Source organism: Orcinus orca, chromosome 14, assembly GCF_937001465.1.
Source record: "Orcinus orca chromosome 14, mOrcOrc1.1, whole genome shotgun sequence".
In the NCBI taxonomy this organism is placed as follows: Eukaryota; Metazoa; Chordata; class Mammalia; order Artiodactyla; family Delphinidae; genus Orcinus; species Orcinus orca.
The window spans coordinates 49,699,284-49,715,139 of NC_064572.1; the positions used below are offsets into that span (position 1 = coordinate 49,699,284).

General features: G+C 34.6%; 1 protein-coding gene across 1 annotated transcript in view; it reads left to right on the top strand.

The window, feature by feature from the left end:
• Positions 1 to 15,856, top strand: part of PCDH15 (protocadherin related 15) — a 711,784-nt gene that overhangs the window by 593,380 nt on the left and 102,548 nt on the right. Inside the window, exon 22 of the mRNA XM_049696610.1 lies at positions 13,720 to 13,829. Within this exon, the coding sequence (XP_049552567.1) occupies positions 13,720 to 13,829 (110 nt within the window). The remainder of the gene's footprint in view (positions 1 to 13,719; positions 13,830 to 15,856) is intronic.

Below are 15,856 nucleotides of genomic sequence, written 5' to 3' on the forward strand. Positions count from 1 at the left end.
GTGCAAAAATTTTGTACACTTTATAGTCAAAATAAATTTCTCAAATGGTTTTATACTGAAGAATAAAAATAGAGTAGACTTTATAAAGAACTCTAAAAGATAAACGGTCTACTTCCTGATATACAAAAACAGAGAAAAAGCATAATTTATAATCCAGAAATCCATCTTTATATACTATGAAAAATGGAAACAATGTTATCACAATGGCCAAGGAAATGATGAGTGAGCAGTTCTAGTTAACATTTCATTATTCAAGAGAATTAAAATTACCTAATGTTGAGGAACATTGCCATTATTCTTATATAAACCATACAAGTTTGGATTCAGGAATTTTGAGAAAAGATTTTTAATCAATAAGTACAGTAGTTTAAGAGGAATTATTGGTCTTGCTTTCGAAGAATGAAAAAGAAAAAGAAAGCTATGTGAAAACTAGAAGTATAAAGTAAACCTACATGCAGAGAGCATCACTTGATTGCTAAAGTTGTTCTCTATTTTTTTTTTTTTTTTTTTTAAATTTATTTATTTATTTATTTTTGGCTGTGTTGGGTCTTCGTTTCTGTGTGAGGGCTTTCTCCAGTTGCGGAGAGCGGGGGCCATTCTTCATCGCCATGCGCAGGCCTCTTACTGTCGTGGCTTCTCTTGTTGCAGACCACAGGCTCCAGACGCGCAGGCTCAGAAGTTGTGGCTCATGGGCCTAGTTGCTCCGTGGCATGTGGGATCTTCCCAGACCAGGGCTCAAACCCGTGTCTCCTGCGTTAGCAGGTGGATTCTCAACCACTGCGCCACCAGGGAAGCCCTGTTCTCTATTTTAATTTAGATTTATTGTTCAGTGTAAGATCTGACTTTACTTGAAGATAACCTTCCCTGTCTTTTTTTGGCACTACTAAAATATTACCTCAAAGATAATAGATTTTGCCTCTTTCACTATTGAAAGAGTGACTCTGACAATCCTTCATTTCAGCTTTCATAGGCTTTCTCTGAATCCACATGGAATTTAATTTCTCCTTCACGTGTTCAAGGTTATGTATAGTTTTTGACATTTGCTCACAGAGCAGAGTGAAGCAAGTCTTCCAACAACAAAGGACTCAAGTTCTAACAGTTCATTTTAAATCCACTGTTTAAAATTTAAAACAAATTTTTCCATACAAAGAGTTATTATAGATTCTGTTCTTTCATTGCATTCTCTCTATGAGAAATTTTGGTTCAAGTACAACATATAGTACATTACTTTTATTTTGTTAATAGTTAATGTAAACTTTTTTTTTGAGGAAAAATAACTTAATAGTGTCCTAAGGTTTAAATCCTTGCTGCACCTTTTATCAGCTGTTGCTTGAATTTGGGCAAGTTACCTAAGCTCTCTGAGGCCAACTTCCCTAGGGATCTGATACTTACTTTATATACAAGAGAAAGGACTTTGTAAAGTGCTAGGTACAGAAAACATGCTTAAGAAAGTAGTTGTGATATTCTTATTTAATAGGCTTATGCTAGGTGTTGGTCATGCAAAGATTTTTTTTAAATGTAGTTTTTGTTTTCAAGGAGTTTATACAGAGGAAGGAAAGAAGCAATCCTAATTGCCTGACTTCTGGCTGCCCCCATGTGATGAGATGAAAAGCCTCTGTTTCTGTGTTTGGAAGAATAGCACACATTTACCATATTTTCAAAACAAGAGAAGTGGGAATAAATAATTGCCTAAAAGTAAATAAAGATATGAGGAAGAGAAAGTAGATACTAAGCAAAACAAAATGTCACAAGTTAATTTCTCTACCCTCATTGGTTAAGAGATCTTCAGCAGTTTTTGATTTTAAAATATTCTAGGGAAATATCACTCTAGTTGCAAGGTGGGGAATGAATTTCTATGAAATTTGAATGTTAGTTTAAATAATAATGCCTTGAATATATATGTGAAGGTTAAAGCTATATGGTTCTAATTACCAAATGTGGATTGTTATTCTTTATATCATCTTCTAATCATCTTCATAAACAAAATAGCTCCTTCAATGATAGTCATGTAGAGGGATATTCTCACACTTAAGAGTCAAGTTCCTGATGTCCAGGATGAACAGGGCCCCTTACAGAATTGTTTGTGAAGCATATTTCTATCTCACTGATGCTATATTTTACTTGTCTTTTTACCAGAGTTCTCAGAATGTTCTGTGAGCAGTGAATTTCAGTTCAGGGTAGGATGAAAAAGATGAAGCAGGAAAATTAAAGTTATTTTTCCTTAAATTTTACTAATTCATCCAGCATCTTTGTCCACTAATTTATTTAACAATTTAAAAAAATATAGGCACAGGGCTTCCCTGGTGGCACAGTGGTTAAGAATCTGCCTGCCAGTGCAGGGGACACGGGTTTGAGCCCTGGTCCAGGACGATCCCACATGCCGCAAAGCAACTAAGCCCGTGAGTCACAGCTACTGAGCCTTCGTGCTGCAACTACTGAGCCCGTGTGCTGCAACTACTGAGCCCGTGTGCCTAGAGCCCGTGCTCTGCAACAAGAGAAGCCACTGCAAAGAGAAGCCTGCACACCGCAATGAAGAGTAGCCCCCGCTCGCCGCAACAAAGACCCAACACAGCCAAAAAAATAAATTAATTAATTAAAAAATATATATATAGGCACAGTGCTATGTAGAGTATAAAATAGAGCAGTTAATAGGGAACACATGGTCTCTCTAAAGTGTTTAATTCATAAGAGAAGAGAAACATTGAAAATGTTTACAAATGAGATAAAATGGCTGCTATATTCAAGTGGCATTAGTTCCTTTCCTCATCCTGTCAATGAATATTTATTGAATACATAACTGCACTAGAAATAATAACATTGAACAAAATACACATGGTTCCTACCCTCAGAGATCTTATAATATACGTAGTAGATAGAAATTAATCAAATGATCATAAGAAACAGATTATAATTACAAACTTATGTGATATCGAAGAAAGGAAAAGAAAAGAACAGAAAAAAAAGTGCTTTATGAGCACTTATAACAAAGCACACAACAGCAGCAGTGGGGGATATTAAAGCAAATTTGAAAAAAACAGGAGTTGAGATGTCAATAAGTAGTAATTATAGACTTGTAGGTGAAGGAATGTCGTGGACTCAGGAATTGGAAGGAAATGGATTGCATACAAATCCTAAATTGGAAAGGAGAAGACACATTCCAAGATTTAAAGAAAGGTTGAGGAAGAGAGAATGAACGTAAACTACTGTAAGATGAGGCAGAAATTTGGGGCATATTAGAGATTTGAGTTTTATTCTTTGAGCACTGGGAAGCCATTGAAATATGGTAAGCATGTAGTGGGCTAAGAAAGCTCAGATCGATAGTGGTGTAAGTACATGTGAACTTTAAAAAGATGACTGACCACTCTGTGGAAGTCAGACAGGAAAGTAGTCAAAATGGATGAACATGGACTGGTCAAAAAAAACTATAGTACTTGAAGCAAAGAACAATGACAGCTGGCCTAGAGTAGGAAGTTGGCGAAGGAAAATGGATGAGACCTAAAAGAAAATCTCCTAGACAAAGCAATATTAAAGTGGAAACCTAAAGAAGTGCCCTAAAGAACTTGTCAGGGGAAGATTGTGCTAGGAAGAGAGAGCAGCATATATAACGACCCAGAGAGAGGAGAATTGTAAAATGTTCTAAGAATTCAAAGCCTAGTATCGACCACAGAAATCTCTGGGAGGGAGTAGTTGGTGATGAGAAGGGAGACATAAGTAGAGTCAGATTTTGAGGGTATTTATGAGCCATATTAAAGGCATTGTTCATTTTCAAGGAGAAATTTGAGGACACTGAAGGAATTATCTCTAATTTTAATCCATCACACCATGCCAGTATTCTCCTATCTTCCTCAGCAAAAAGTGGAAGAACAGTTAGATTAGAAGAAAAAAATATTTTATGCAAATATTTAATGAGGTAAATGCCACATTTTGAATGATGATATAAAAACAGTAGCATTTTTAAAAATATTCAAAATGTCACACATTATTTCTAATTTTATAACATTTACATCTCAAACTAAAAAATTATTCCAGGATTAAGGGGTTTTACATGAATATTTTATTTCTTTATTTTCATTTCTCAGTGTATCAAGTAGGTATCATAGAAACAAAGAGGGAAAAATCAAATTGCCATCAGACATAGTAAGCATAATGAATCTGTTTCTGGTAAATGGACATTTAAAATCTTTATCTAATGGATTCTAAATAATAAATTACCATATTTAAAGGGAAATGTTGATAAACATTTGTTTATTAAACAACCTCTTGTTTGTTAAAACAACCTCTCAGGCTTTTCAAAGTTTAATAACTAGGGATGCTGTATGGATAAAAGAACTGGGTAGGGGATATCTAGCTACAAATTTTTTTACAGTTTTTTTTTTTTTTTTTGCTGTATGCGGGCCTGTCACTGTTGTGGCCTCTCCCGTTGCGGAGCACAGGCTCCGGACGCGCAGGCTCAGCGGCCATGGCTCACGGGCCCAGCCGCTCCGCGGCATGTTGGGTGTTTCCGGACCGGGTCACGAACCTGCGTCCCCTGCATCGGCAAGCGGACTCTCAACCACTGTGCCACCAGGGAAGCCCCTTTCCAGTTTTATTGACATATAATTGACATGCACTATTGTATTCATTTAAAGTGCACAACATAATAACTTGATATATGCATGTATTACAAAATAACTACTACAATAAGTTTAGTTAACATCACCTCATATAGTTACAATTTTTTTTCTTATGTTGAGGACTTTTAAGATCTACTCTTTTAGCAACTTTCAAACATACAATATAGTATTTTTCACTGTAGTTGCCATGCTGTACCTTCATTCCCAGAACTTACTTGTCTTATAACTGGAAGCTTGTACCTTTTGACCACCTTCACCCAGTTCCTCACCCCCCACCTCCCACCTCCCACTTCTGGCAGCCACCAATCTGTTCCCTGTTTCTGTGAGTTTGTTTTTTTTTTTTTTAGTTTCCACATATAAGTGAGGTCATACAGTATTTGTCTTTTTCTGATTTATTCCACTTAGCATAATACCCTCAGGGTCCATCCATGTTGTCACAAATGGCAGGATCCCCTTCTTTTTTATGACTGAGTAATACTTCACATATTTACATATATATATAAAATATATATCATAATAAAAACTAAATCTAGAATTAATATATTAATTACAACTTCTTTAGCAAAAACTTAAATGAAAATGAAATACCCCCACTTCCTAAAATAATGTTGAATTTATCTGTCTTAAGGTATTGAATACTTAATCCATCTTAAGATATATATCCTCCTACCTAGATGGCATGATTGTAAATGTTTATTGTCTTTCTAGGGTATGAATAACACTTAATGAAAAATGATTTATCTCTTTCTTTCTTAGAAATTCTAGCAGAATTTGAACGTCTATTTTTATTATGCTATTTTTGAGGTAGTACATTCATTCAACTGTTAAAAGTAGAATTGAATTGAAATATTAAATGCTCTACCAGAGTATCTATTTTTCTTTTTTGATGTTATGTGTATGACTACACTAATATATTTCAAGATTCTATGGTGATTCATTAGGTAAGAAATAGTTTCTTACCTAATGGCATAGAGTCTAGTGGAATCAATAGAAAACAACAAATAAAAACATTAGAGAGCCTGTTTCAGAAGTTTACTGTCATGCCCTTCAAAAAGTCCAAATGTACAGATTCATCTATAAAGGAGAAAAGAAACACTCTTTTTTTTTTTTAATGTCTTTATTGAGGTATAATTGCTTTACATGGTTGTGTTAGTTGCTGCTGTATAACAAAGTGAATCAGTTATATGTATACATATATCCCCATATCTCCCTCCCTCTTGCGTTCCCTTCCCACCCTCCCTATCCCACCCCTCTAGGTGGTCACAAAACACTGAGCTGATAAATAAGCCAAAATACAAAACTGTTTTCTCAGAGGTTGTTACTAAGTATATAAAGACCTACATCACAGCCTATTTTTAGTAAGTAAATCAATTAGCCAGAAATGAATATGCCTGGTCTAGTCATTCATCAGACCATGCAGCCCGCTGATTCCACTTACAGATACTTTGTTGGTATTTGGGAAATAAAAAATATAAATAGTGCATGCCATGTTTACTACTGAACTTTTAACCAGATATCTGGTATTAATGTATTTACTACATTTTACTGTAACTGTTTACACAACTATCTGGTTTGCTTGTGAAGCTATAAACTCCATGACTGCAGAATTCACTTCCTCTATCCTGTCTTTGTGTCTTTATTGCCTAGTGGATGTCAGGCACATGGTATATGTTCAGTAAATATTTATTGAATGAATGGGTAAACCTCTATGCATAAAATCATTACATTTTAAGTGATTTTGTTGTTGTTTAAGTCTCAGAGTCAGCCTATTACCAATCCCACCCCACAGTAGTTGTTTTTGAATGAAACCCCAAAAAGTCTATGAATTTAAAGCTGTAAAGACAGTAAAAAGAAAAATATTATCCCCATTTCAGATATAAAATTGATGTGATTGAGAACTGAAAAGGGAAAATCAGAGTGCATAAAACATAGTCTATAATATTAGCCAAGATAGATATTAATAAATATTCCAGTTTTATTTTTATTGTGTCTACTGTCTATGAGACAAAGCTACACATCATTATAATATTTAAGCTAAACTTCCAGAAGCGTAGCTTATAAAGTGATATATTAATGATGGCTATAAATTATGGAGTACCTACCACATGCTAGGTGTAAGGAAAACTTTTTGTATGCATTATATCCTTTAGTGAACTCAGCAATCTTCTGATCTAGTTAATGTCCCCATTTTACAAATAAAGAAATAAGATCAGGGAAACTAAGAATTTTCCCAAGGTCACATAGCTAGTAAATATGAGAGCCATAATTCAAACTCAGAACTATTAGAATCTGAGGAGAGTGTTCTTAGCTTAATTCTAGTCTGTGAAAGGACATTCACTGCTGTAGAAGTAAGCACTAAAGGTTGGTGACTAGAGTGAGGGAAGCAAAAGACAGGAAGGCAGCAGGGAGAAAGTCCATTATTCCCCAAAGACATGATTTCAAACCACTCCTATCTGAATCACCTGGGGACCTTTTATAAATGATAGTCCTGGATCTGACTGTATGGACCTACTAAATGGGAATCTTTAAGCATGATGCAAAAGTCTGAAACTTTAATAAGTTATTCAGCTAATTTTTACAGTTTAAAGTTTTAGAGCCAATGACTAAGAAAGATTAAACTCTATTAATTCAAACAGTAAATCAGTCAATCTATCAATCAAACAAACAGATTGCAGATTTAGCTTTCAAGTAGTTTTCTGAACTTGAGAAAGTGCTTACTACTCAGGACCTCAGTTTTCTTGTCTTCCAGACAGGGTCACTTCATGGATCTGAATAGAAGCAAAACTCTTAACAATAGTAAGTTCACTTCAGAAAAGATGTAAAAAAACAGTGTCTAACCATTGGTCTTTCATTCATTTTCTTATCTACAATCCATCCTAAGAACTGTAGGAAAGCTGGCATCTCTCTCCTGCTTCATGTCTTTTTTAGACTGTTTTTCTCAGTTAAATATGTCAAATTAGATCACCCTGATGCAATTACTCCAAGGTTACAAACAGCAGGAGTTCCAGTGGGTGTTTTTTTTCCTTCCCATTTTCATTAAATTCCCTCATAGTAGATATAAAATCAGTTCCTAAATTGGCACTGATTCGCAAATATATTGAATTCAGACATGTCAAAATAAATTAATTTGTCTCTCAGTAGAAAGAAAGCAATACAGCCAGATTGAATCCCAGTGAAATTTTATAGCACTTATTTACAAATACTTTTATATCCTAAACTGCACAGCATTTAAAAATTAGGAGCTTTATGCAGCACATATAACATTTACTTTTACTGCTACTTCTTAAAACCAATGATAAAAGTAAATTTTAAGTTATAGAATAATTCTTTCATTTTATATTTATACTGTAAAACTGGGGCTAACCTTTGGAAACCACACATTCCGTTATTTTAGTATTGTCATTATTCAGATGACTCAGATACATTAAAATATTTAATTGAGAGATTTATTGTAATCTATATTTTCCAAAAAATCAATTTTAAATGTTAAACAGATATCTATGAATTAGTTTATACATTCATAAGAAAATTATGGTATATGTGTTTTGCATATAAATTCTGTAGCAGTTAACTTTTCTAGGTCACAGTTACTTTATTTGCAAAAATGTATTTCTAAACAACAGATTTGGAGTTATTTTGATCAACTTTCTTCTTACTAAAGTGCACCTATTTGTAGTACATTTATGATTCAGCAATAAAACATATCAAACCACAAAAAGACATGGGGGGTGGCTTAAGTACATATTGCTAAGGAAAGAAGTCAGGCCCCAAAGACTACATACTATATGATCCCAACTATATGACCTTCTGGAAAAGGCAAAAGTATACAGACAATAAAAAGATCAGTGGTTGCCAGGTATTTGGGTGGGGGTAGGGGGACAAATAAATGAGGAACAGGAGATTTTCCATCACTGAAACGATATTCTGTATGACACTGTATGTAATGGTGGATATATGACATTATACCTCTGTCCAAACCCGTAGAACATAAAGAATGAAACCTCATGTAAACTATGACCAAAGTGCTGCCTTTGAGGGATAAGTAGTAGCCAGTGCTGCCATCTGGAATATGTCAGGACATGTAGGTATTAAACCCAATTCAGATCAAGCTTTGTGAAAGAACCTTTAGTGAAGGTCCTTCCTTAAGGCATTTTAAAGATGTAAAACCACTTGTAAAAGTCACTCCAAGGCTCCAAAGTCCATGTCTGTCTAAAATATACCATTTTCTTTAGCATCCTCTTCGCAACCCTTTTCTGGGGAAAGGGAATCCAGTAGGTCTTTTGACTCTTAAGCTTCATCAGTAAGTCTATATATTTTCACTAGTGAGCCCTAGCTCTTTCAAGTGTCTTTTATTGTAAGAGGGCTTTTTCTCAATTATATTGGCAGTAAATCTGGCTTTAAAAAGTAGAATTCTTGAATTTCAGATTCCAAACAACTATTAGTTTTGAATTAGTTATTAAAAAGTTAAATTGGGGCTTCCCTGGTGGCTCAGTGGTTGAGAGTCCGCCTGCCAATGCAGGGGACGCGGGTTCGTGCCCCGGTCCGGGAGGATCCCACATGCCGCGGAGCGGCTGGGCCCGTGAGCCATGGCCGCTGGGCCTGCGCGTCCGGAGCCTGTGCTCCGCAACGGGAGAGGCCACAGCAGTGAGAAGCCCGCGTACCGCAAAAAAAAAAAAAAAAAAAAGTTAAATTGGAAGAGGGTTAATGATACATTGTTTATTATAAAATGGATGAAGTGCAACTACAATTATGTGAATTGATAGCAAGAGAAAAAAAATTGTTTAAAAAAAGTGGCAAAAAAAGTGGCTTATGAGGAATCATTTATTTGACTATAATTCTTTGCTTCTGAAATTAATCAATAGATTTTGATTGTATTCTACAGGAAGAAGGGGAATGATAAATCACATTATATCAGACTCAGAATGGTAGAATTGGAAAATACTTTACAAATAGTTTACTCTAAAAATCATAAATTGTCAGCCCACAGATCAAACCAAGTCACGTGATGCTTTAAAAAATAAATTTCGTTGGATACCAAAATGTAAAAGTTCATAGAATTTACATAAAAATTTGAATTTCCTTTTTCCATTTTAAAATCACTCTGGACTTGCATTATTGCATGCTGATTATCCTTATTAAATAGAGTATGTAGTGTCCAATTCCTTTCCACCCCTTTCCCCATTAATTTATTCCCAACCCATTTTATTTAACTTTCTTATCTTTTTATCCTCTCTAACATCTGATTTTATGGATCCTGATTTAAACCAACTCCTTCATCTTATATTCAAGTTATATGTGACTCCAAAGGGAATATGTAATTTGCCCCATCATGTAACTTGTACTTTCCAGGGCATAAAACAAAAATAAAATGGGCCTTCCCTGGCAATAAAATAGAAAAGAATTGAAATTTTGTAATCTAATGCTCATTATCATAAAGGTTGATTTAAATCTAGCCAGGAGAAAATTGCTTTTTTTTTTTTTTGTGGTTTGCGGGCCTCTCACTGTTGTGGCCTCTCCCGTTGTGGAGCACAGGCTCCAGACGCGCAGGCTCAGCGGCCATGGCTCACGGGCCCAGCCACTCAGCAGCATGTGGCATCTTCCCGGACCGGGGCACGAACCCGTGTCCCCTGCATCGGCAGGCAGACTCTCAACCACTGCACCACCAGGGAAGCCCAGAAAATTGCATTTTTGTAGTACGTTTTGATTCTGGTAGAAAGAAGTATGTTGGAACAATTAAGACAAAGGTTAATGAGATATTTTGTCTAGAAGTAAATCTGTTTTAAACATTTACTAACAAAAAGAAGTTTAAATGTTTTTAGTGGTGGGCGTAGGATTTGAATTCCTTCTTAAACTATGTCAGTTGCTTTTTCCAGTGTTAATCATTTTCATCCTGATTGTACAAAAATATGCATAAAATATTTTATTTTTAAAGTTTAAAATGAAAGATGGCATTTTTATAATGTTAAAGCTGAAGGCATATTAGCTGCAGACTTTATATTTCTATACTTTATAAGGATCAAGAGTTCATTATGAAATAATTATGGAAAGTATAAAATTTAGCTCTTATCTCACATAGTAACAAGATAGGTGAGTAAACAATTTAAACAGCTTCTATTTCCACAAAAAGAAATCCAGTATATGAAAATCATCACAGAATATGACTAACATATGTTTTCTTATATCACACTTAAGTTGTATGAAATTTGATCTGTCGTTAACAATTCATTGCTCTAATATCCAAGCCATGTGTATTAGTTGTCTATTGCACCATAATAATACTACTGCAAATGTAATGAGTTCAAACAACACACTTATTATCTTGAAGTTTCTGTAGGCCAGGAAATTGTTGGCTGTGTCCTCTCTTTCATAGTCTCACACAGGTTTTAGTCAAGATGTTGGCCAGGGCAAGAATCTCACTTGAGGCTTGACTAGAGAAGGGTCTACCTCCAAGCTCATGTGGTTGTTGCTAGGATTCAGTTCCATGTGGGATGTTTTACTGAGGGCCTTAGTTGCTTGCTGATTGTTGGTCAGAACTCACCATTCCACGTCTCCACTCACTTCATTAAATCCAGCAAGGGAAGTAGTCAGAGTCCGCTAGCAAGAAGTTACAAGTTATAATCTAATATAACATAGTCACTGAAGTGACATCCCATCTTGTTTGCTGTATTCTGTCCATTAGAAACAAGTCACAGTCTGCCCCTCCTACAAGAGGAGATACACAAGGGTAGGAATACCAAGGTGAGGATCCTACTGTGTTTCCATGACTCTTTAATTTTAACCCTTTCCAGGTTTAATGATTTCACAATCACCAAGGTCAACCACTAGCCAATGTTGCAAACAACAATTAGTCTTAATGTCTGTTTATAATCTAAAATATCATAGAAAAAGATATCTATTCATAATCCATCAAAACTAACCTTAGTGTCACTTTTCGAAGTGCCTTCCTTTTTGTGGTAGTCTACTGTCATTTTAGGTTCAAAATTACCAAAGGCATCCTTATTTCACTAAACTGACACTGTGACGATGCCTAGGTAAATTGCTTATAAAATATAATTGTGTTACCTCAGATATCTTTCTTTAGAAGTCTGCTTAGGTAAATGTATCCTTTTCTTATCTAAATATTTTTTTATTCTTTGGGACTCTTTTGATTGCAAGTGATTGAAATACTAGATAAAGGAGAATTTATTGTTTTAGTAACTGAAATGATGAGTTTACCTAGCTTCAAGTATAAAAGCATTTAGATTACTAGTCAAAGTGTACAGGATGTATTTTCAACCTTTAGTTATTTCATTTGTGTTGCTTTATTATCAGAAAGAACCCCCTCATAGGGAGAAACATTAATATTCTAGTCAATAACAACAAAAAAACTTTTTTTTTTTGGTTACAGTAACATTCTTGGACAAGACTTTCATTGGGTTTGCATGAAACATTTACCACACATGAACATACAGCAAAGCAAAATAAAGTGCTCTCATTGGCCAGAGCTGGGTAGTGTGTCTATCGATATACCTGGGGGATTGGGTCAGTTCTACCCAAACCATTTAGACTAACAATGAAGGAGGTATGGTTATCCAAAGCAATATCTGGATGCTATTAACAAAAGAAGGCAGAAAATATGCAGAGAAGTAAAATTAAACAAACAAATAAATAAATAGATAAAAACTTTATAATTTTCATTAAAAAATTATACAGGTTAGTTCTTACTCTTTGTCAAGAAATAGTTATTGACCATTCACTGGAGATATGGACCACCATTAGGTGCTATAACATCTGTCTGTAAGATAGATCATTTTACATTTAGGTAATTTTAGTCTATCAAGTATATGGAGTACAGTGGCAAAGAACATAGCATTTTGGACAAGATGTTTAAGAAGGATTGTATGTAATTAATTTTTCAGACTGTATTTGTAGCTCAGAATTTGTTATAAAAGGCTTCATGTAAGCACAATATAATTGTGTAATGGAATCTAGATTAGAAGAACTGAGAAGATGGAGATAAAAATGAAGGGTAATATTAAGAGTAAGTATTACAAGATAAAAGGCCATGTGAAAGAGTGTCAGTAGGATTTATCTTATCAGTTTGAGGAAAGAGGCTAAAGCTTATAGAAATCAGATGGGTTAGATAGATTGGACTATAAAAAGATTCAGAGATGTTAAAACTTTATATTTAAGAATTTTCTAAATCTGTTGGAGTTGGATGATATAAGTATGTGAATTGTAAGAGTGAGATTGTTTGCATTAGTTTATGAAGATAAAGTTATAATAGCCTAGTCACAGTGACCAATATTGTAAAATAAAATGGATATTTTGAGAATGAGATACTGTGTTGTTGAAAATTTATTTTTAAAATTAAGCAAGTATCATGCAAACTATTATATATAGGATGGATAAACAACAAGGTCCTACTGTATAGCACAGGGAACTATATTCAATATCTGTGATAAACCATAATGGAAAAGAATATGAAAAAGACTATATATGTATAACTGAGTTACTTTGCTGTACAGCAGAAATTAACATAACATTGTAAATCAACTATAATTCAAAAAAATTTTTAAATAGATAAATAAAATTAAGGGTCATAGTACTGGGGGAATAATATGGTTACAGTTAAGTAAAATAAGTGAATTCAAAAGAAATATTAATTTTGTGATGCCATCCATTCAAATACGTTTAGTACAGTTAAAGTTTAAAGTAGAGCAGGATAAGGACTAGACTAAAAAGAGATATCTGGAGGCCATTTGCTTAAATATGCTAATATTACCAACATAAAAGCAATATTTTTCTTTAGCAACTTGAGATAGCAAACTGTATCTACCTATTGCATTCTGTCCAGAAGTTGAGACAAGTAAAATGAATTTTATACAATTTTTGGCAGATAATAAAGTAGTAATATACGTGTGACAAGACATTCTTAACAAAGAACATTTGCATAATTTTGAACATAGGGCTGGAGTCTGAATGTGTTACTTTGTTGAAAAGTTCAAAAAATAGTATTATTCAAATAAACACAAATGCACAAAACTAACATATTCTATTATTAAATTCAAAACTCCATCATGACAAAATGGACAAGAAAAATAAATTATCTTCTCTAAACCTGCAGACCGCCTCCAGTAAGTGAACTTGCAACCAGAGGGACTATGGTTGGTGTAATTTCTGCTGCAGCCATCAATCAGAGTATTGTGTACTCCATTGTTGCAGGAAATGAAGAGGGTGAGTATATGTTTAGTCTGTGTTTTCATCATAAAACAATAAACTTAGATTTGGAATAAATTTCAGATTTAATTACTCTTTACCCTATTTTTCTAGTAAGATGTGTCTGACTTAAATGTAACTATGTGCTGAATCTGATTAAAAATCCAGTTATATTGACAAATGCTATTTATTTCCCCTAGGGAATACTCAATATCCAATTCTGAAAGTGTTCCCCTCCCCCTGAATTAGGGATATTTTAATAACGTGTTCAAAATTAATGCATACTTTCAGCTTTTGGTCATAATCATAGCCTGCAGTAGTCTCTGGCCACTGTTTTGTGCCATCCACAGCCCTTACCCCATGTCATACATTAACTAATCCTGAAGAAATTTTAGGAACAGAAATAACTGTGAATGCCCAAAGAGCCACATCCATGATAAAAAGCCTTTTGTATGAGTCCTCAAACTGTCAAATCAAACATATAATCAACAGTTGTAAGTAAATAAATAATTTGAGTTTTGTCTACCATCACTTTTCACTGAGAATGGAATGGTTTGCTAACCTGTGGGAATAAGTTCCTAACTCAGTTTTTCAATTTGCATATTGATTATTTGTTTCACCTATGACCCACAGGTTAGTTGTCCTCTGGTTTTCCCTTTTTATGAGTTAAATGGTCTGGCATGTTGTAGGTGGTAAAAAAACAAACAAACTAAAAACCCAGTTAATATACATTTAAAAAACACATGCATATTCAATATTAAACAAATGAATGTTAATGTTGTAAAGCAGTTTGCAAGGAAATTATAAAAGCTGTTTTCAAGTATTTCAGTGACCAACCATGACTGGAAATTACTGCCCCTGAAGCAAGTGCTCAATGTAGTACTTTTCTTATTGTCTTTGTTTCTCCTGTGCTGTTATGCCTCCTCTCCAAATATTACTGACTTTCCTTTTTCCTTGAACTTATAACATCTGACTGAAGCTAAGATTTCTGAATCTGTTCTTATAATTTTTTCTGTAATTCTATCTGTTCTCTTCCTTGAAGTTAGCAAAGTGGCTCTACTTATTACCCACACTCCACCACAATGATTCTTTTTACATTCAATTTATTTGCTTATCAATTTATTCAACTAATATTTATTGAGCATCTATCATGTACTCAGTACCTTCTAGCTACTTAGGATAGAGCAGTGAACAAAATAGACAGATCCTTGCCCTCATAGAATTTATCAATCCAATGAGAGGAGATAGTAACAATTATTAAACAATTATTAAGTTAATAAACATATAGTGTTTAGGTAGTGATAAATGCTGTGGAGAAAACCAGAGTGAGGAAAAGACAGAGAGAGTGAAAGAGGTGGGGTATTACAAAGGTTGCCAGTGTGCCCTGCCCTTCACTCAAATATATATGACCAAATTTATTTTAATAAATAGACTTCAGGGGCTTCCCTCGTGGCGCAGTGGTTGAGAGTCCGCCTGCCGATGCAGGGGACACGGGTTCGTGCCCCGGTCCGGGAGGATCCCGCATGCCGCGGAGTGGCTGGGCCCGTGAGCCATGGCCGCTGAGCCTACGCGTCCGGAGCCTGTGCTCGGCAACGGGAGAGGCCACAACAGTGAGAGGCCCGCGTACCGCAATAAATAAATAAATAAATAAATAGACTTCAGGGCAAAATATTTTAAGATATTTAGAATAACAAATAATATTTTCTAAATAATCAACATATGAAATTATCTGTTTGTTCTGTTTGTTCCCTCTCACATTCTTAGCAAAACACTAAATCTGCAGGATAATAAGATGCATTACATCATAAAAAGTATAATAATCCAATAAGGTCATAAAATAATTGCTTAAACAAAATTAAATGGATTTCTTTAAAACAAAATTTCTAGAAGCATTTAGTGTGGCAGAAGATTATGTGTATCTACGGTGAGGGAAATAGTATGCATTGTTTCAGATTTAATTGACCATAGAAACATCAATTTCCAGGAGAATCTCAAAAAAACTTGAATTTCAAAACATGCATTTAGGGAAACACTGATGTTGATAA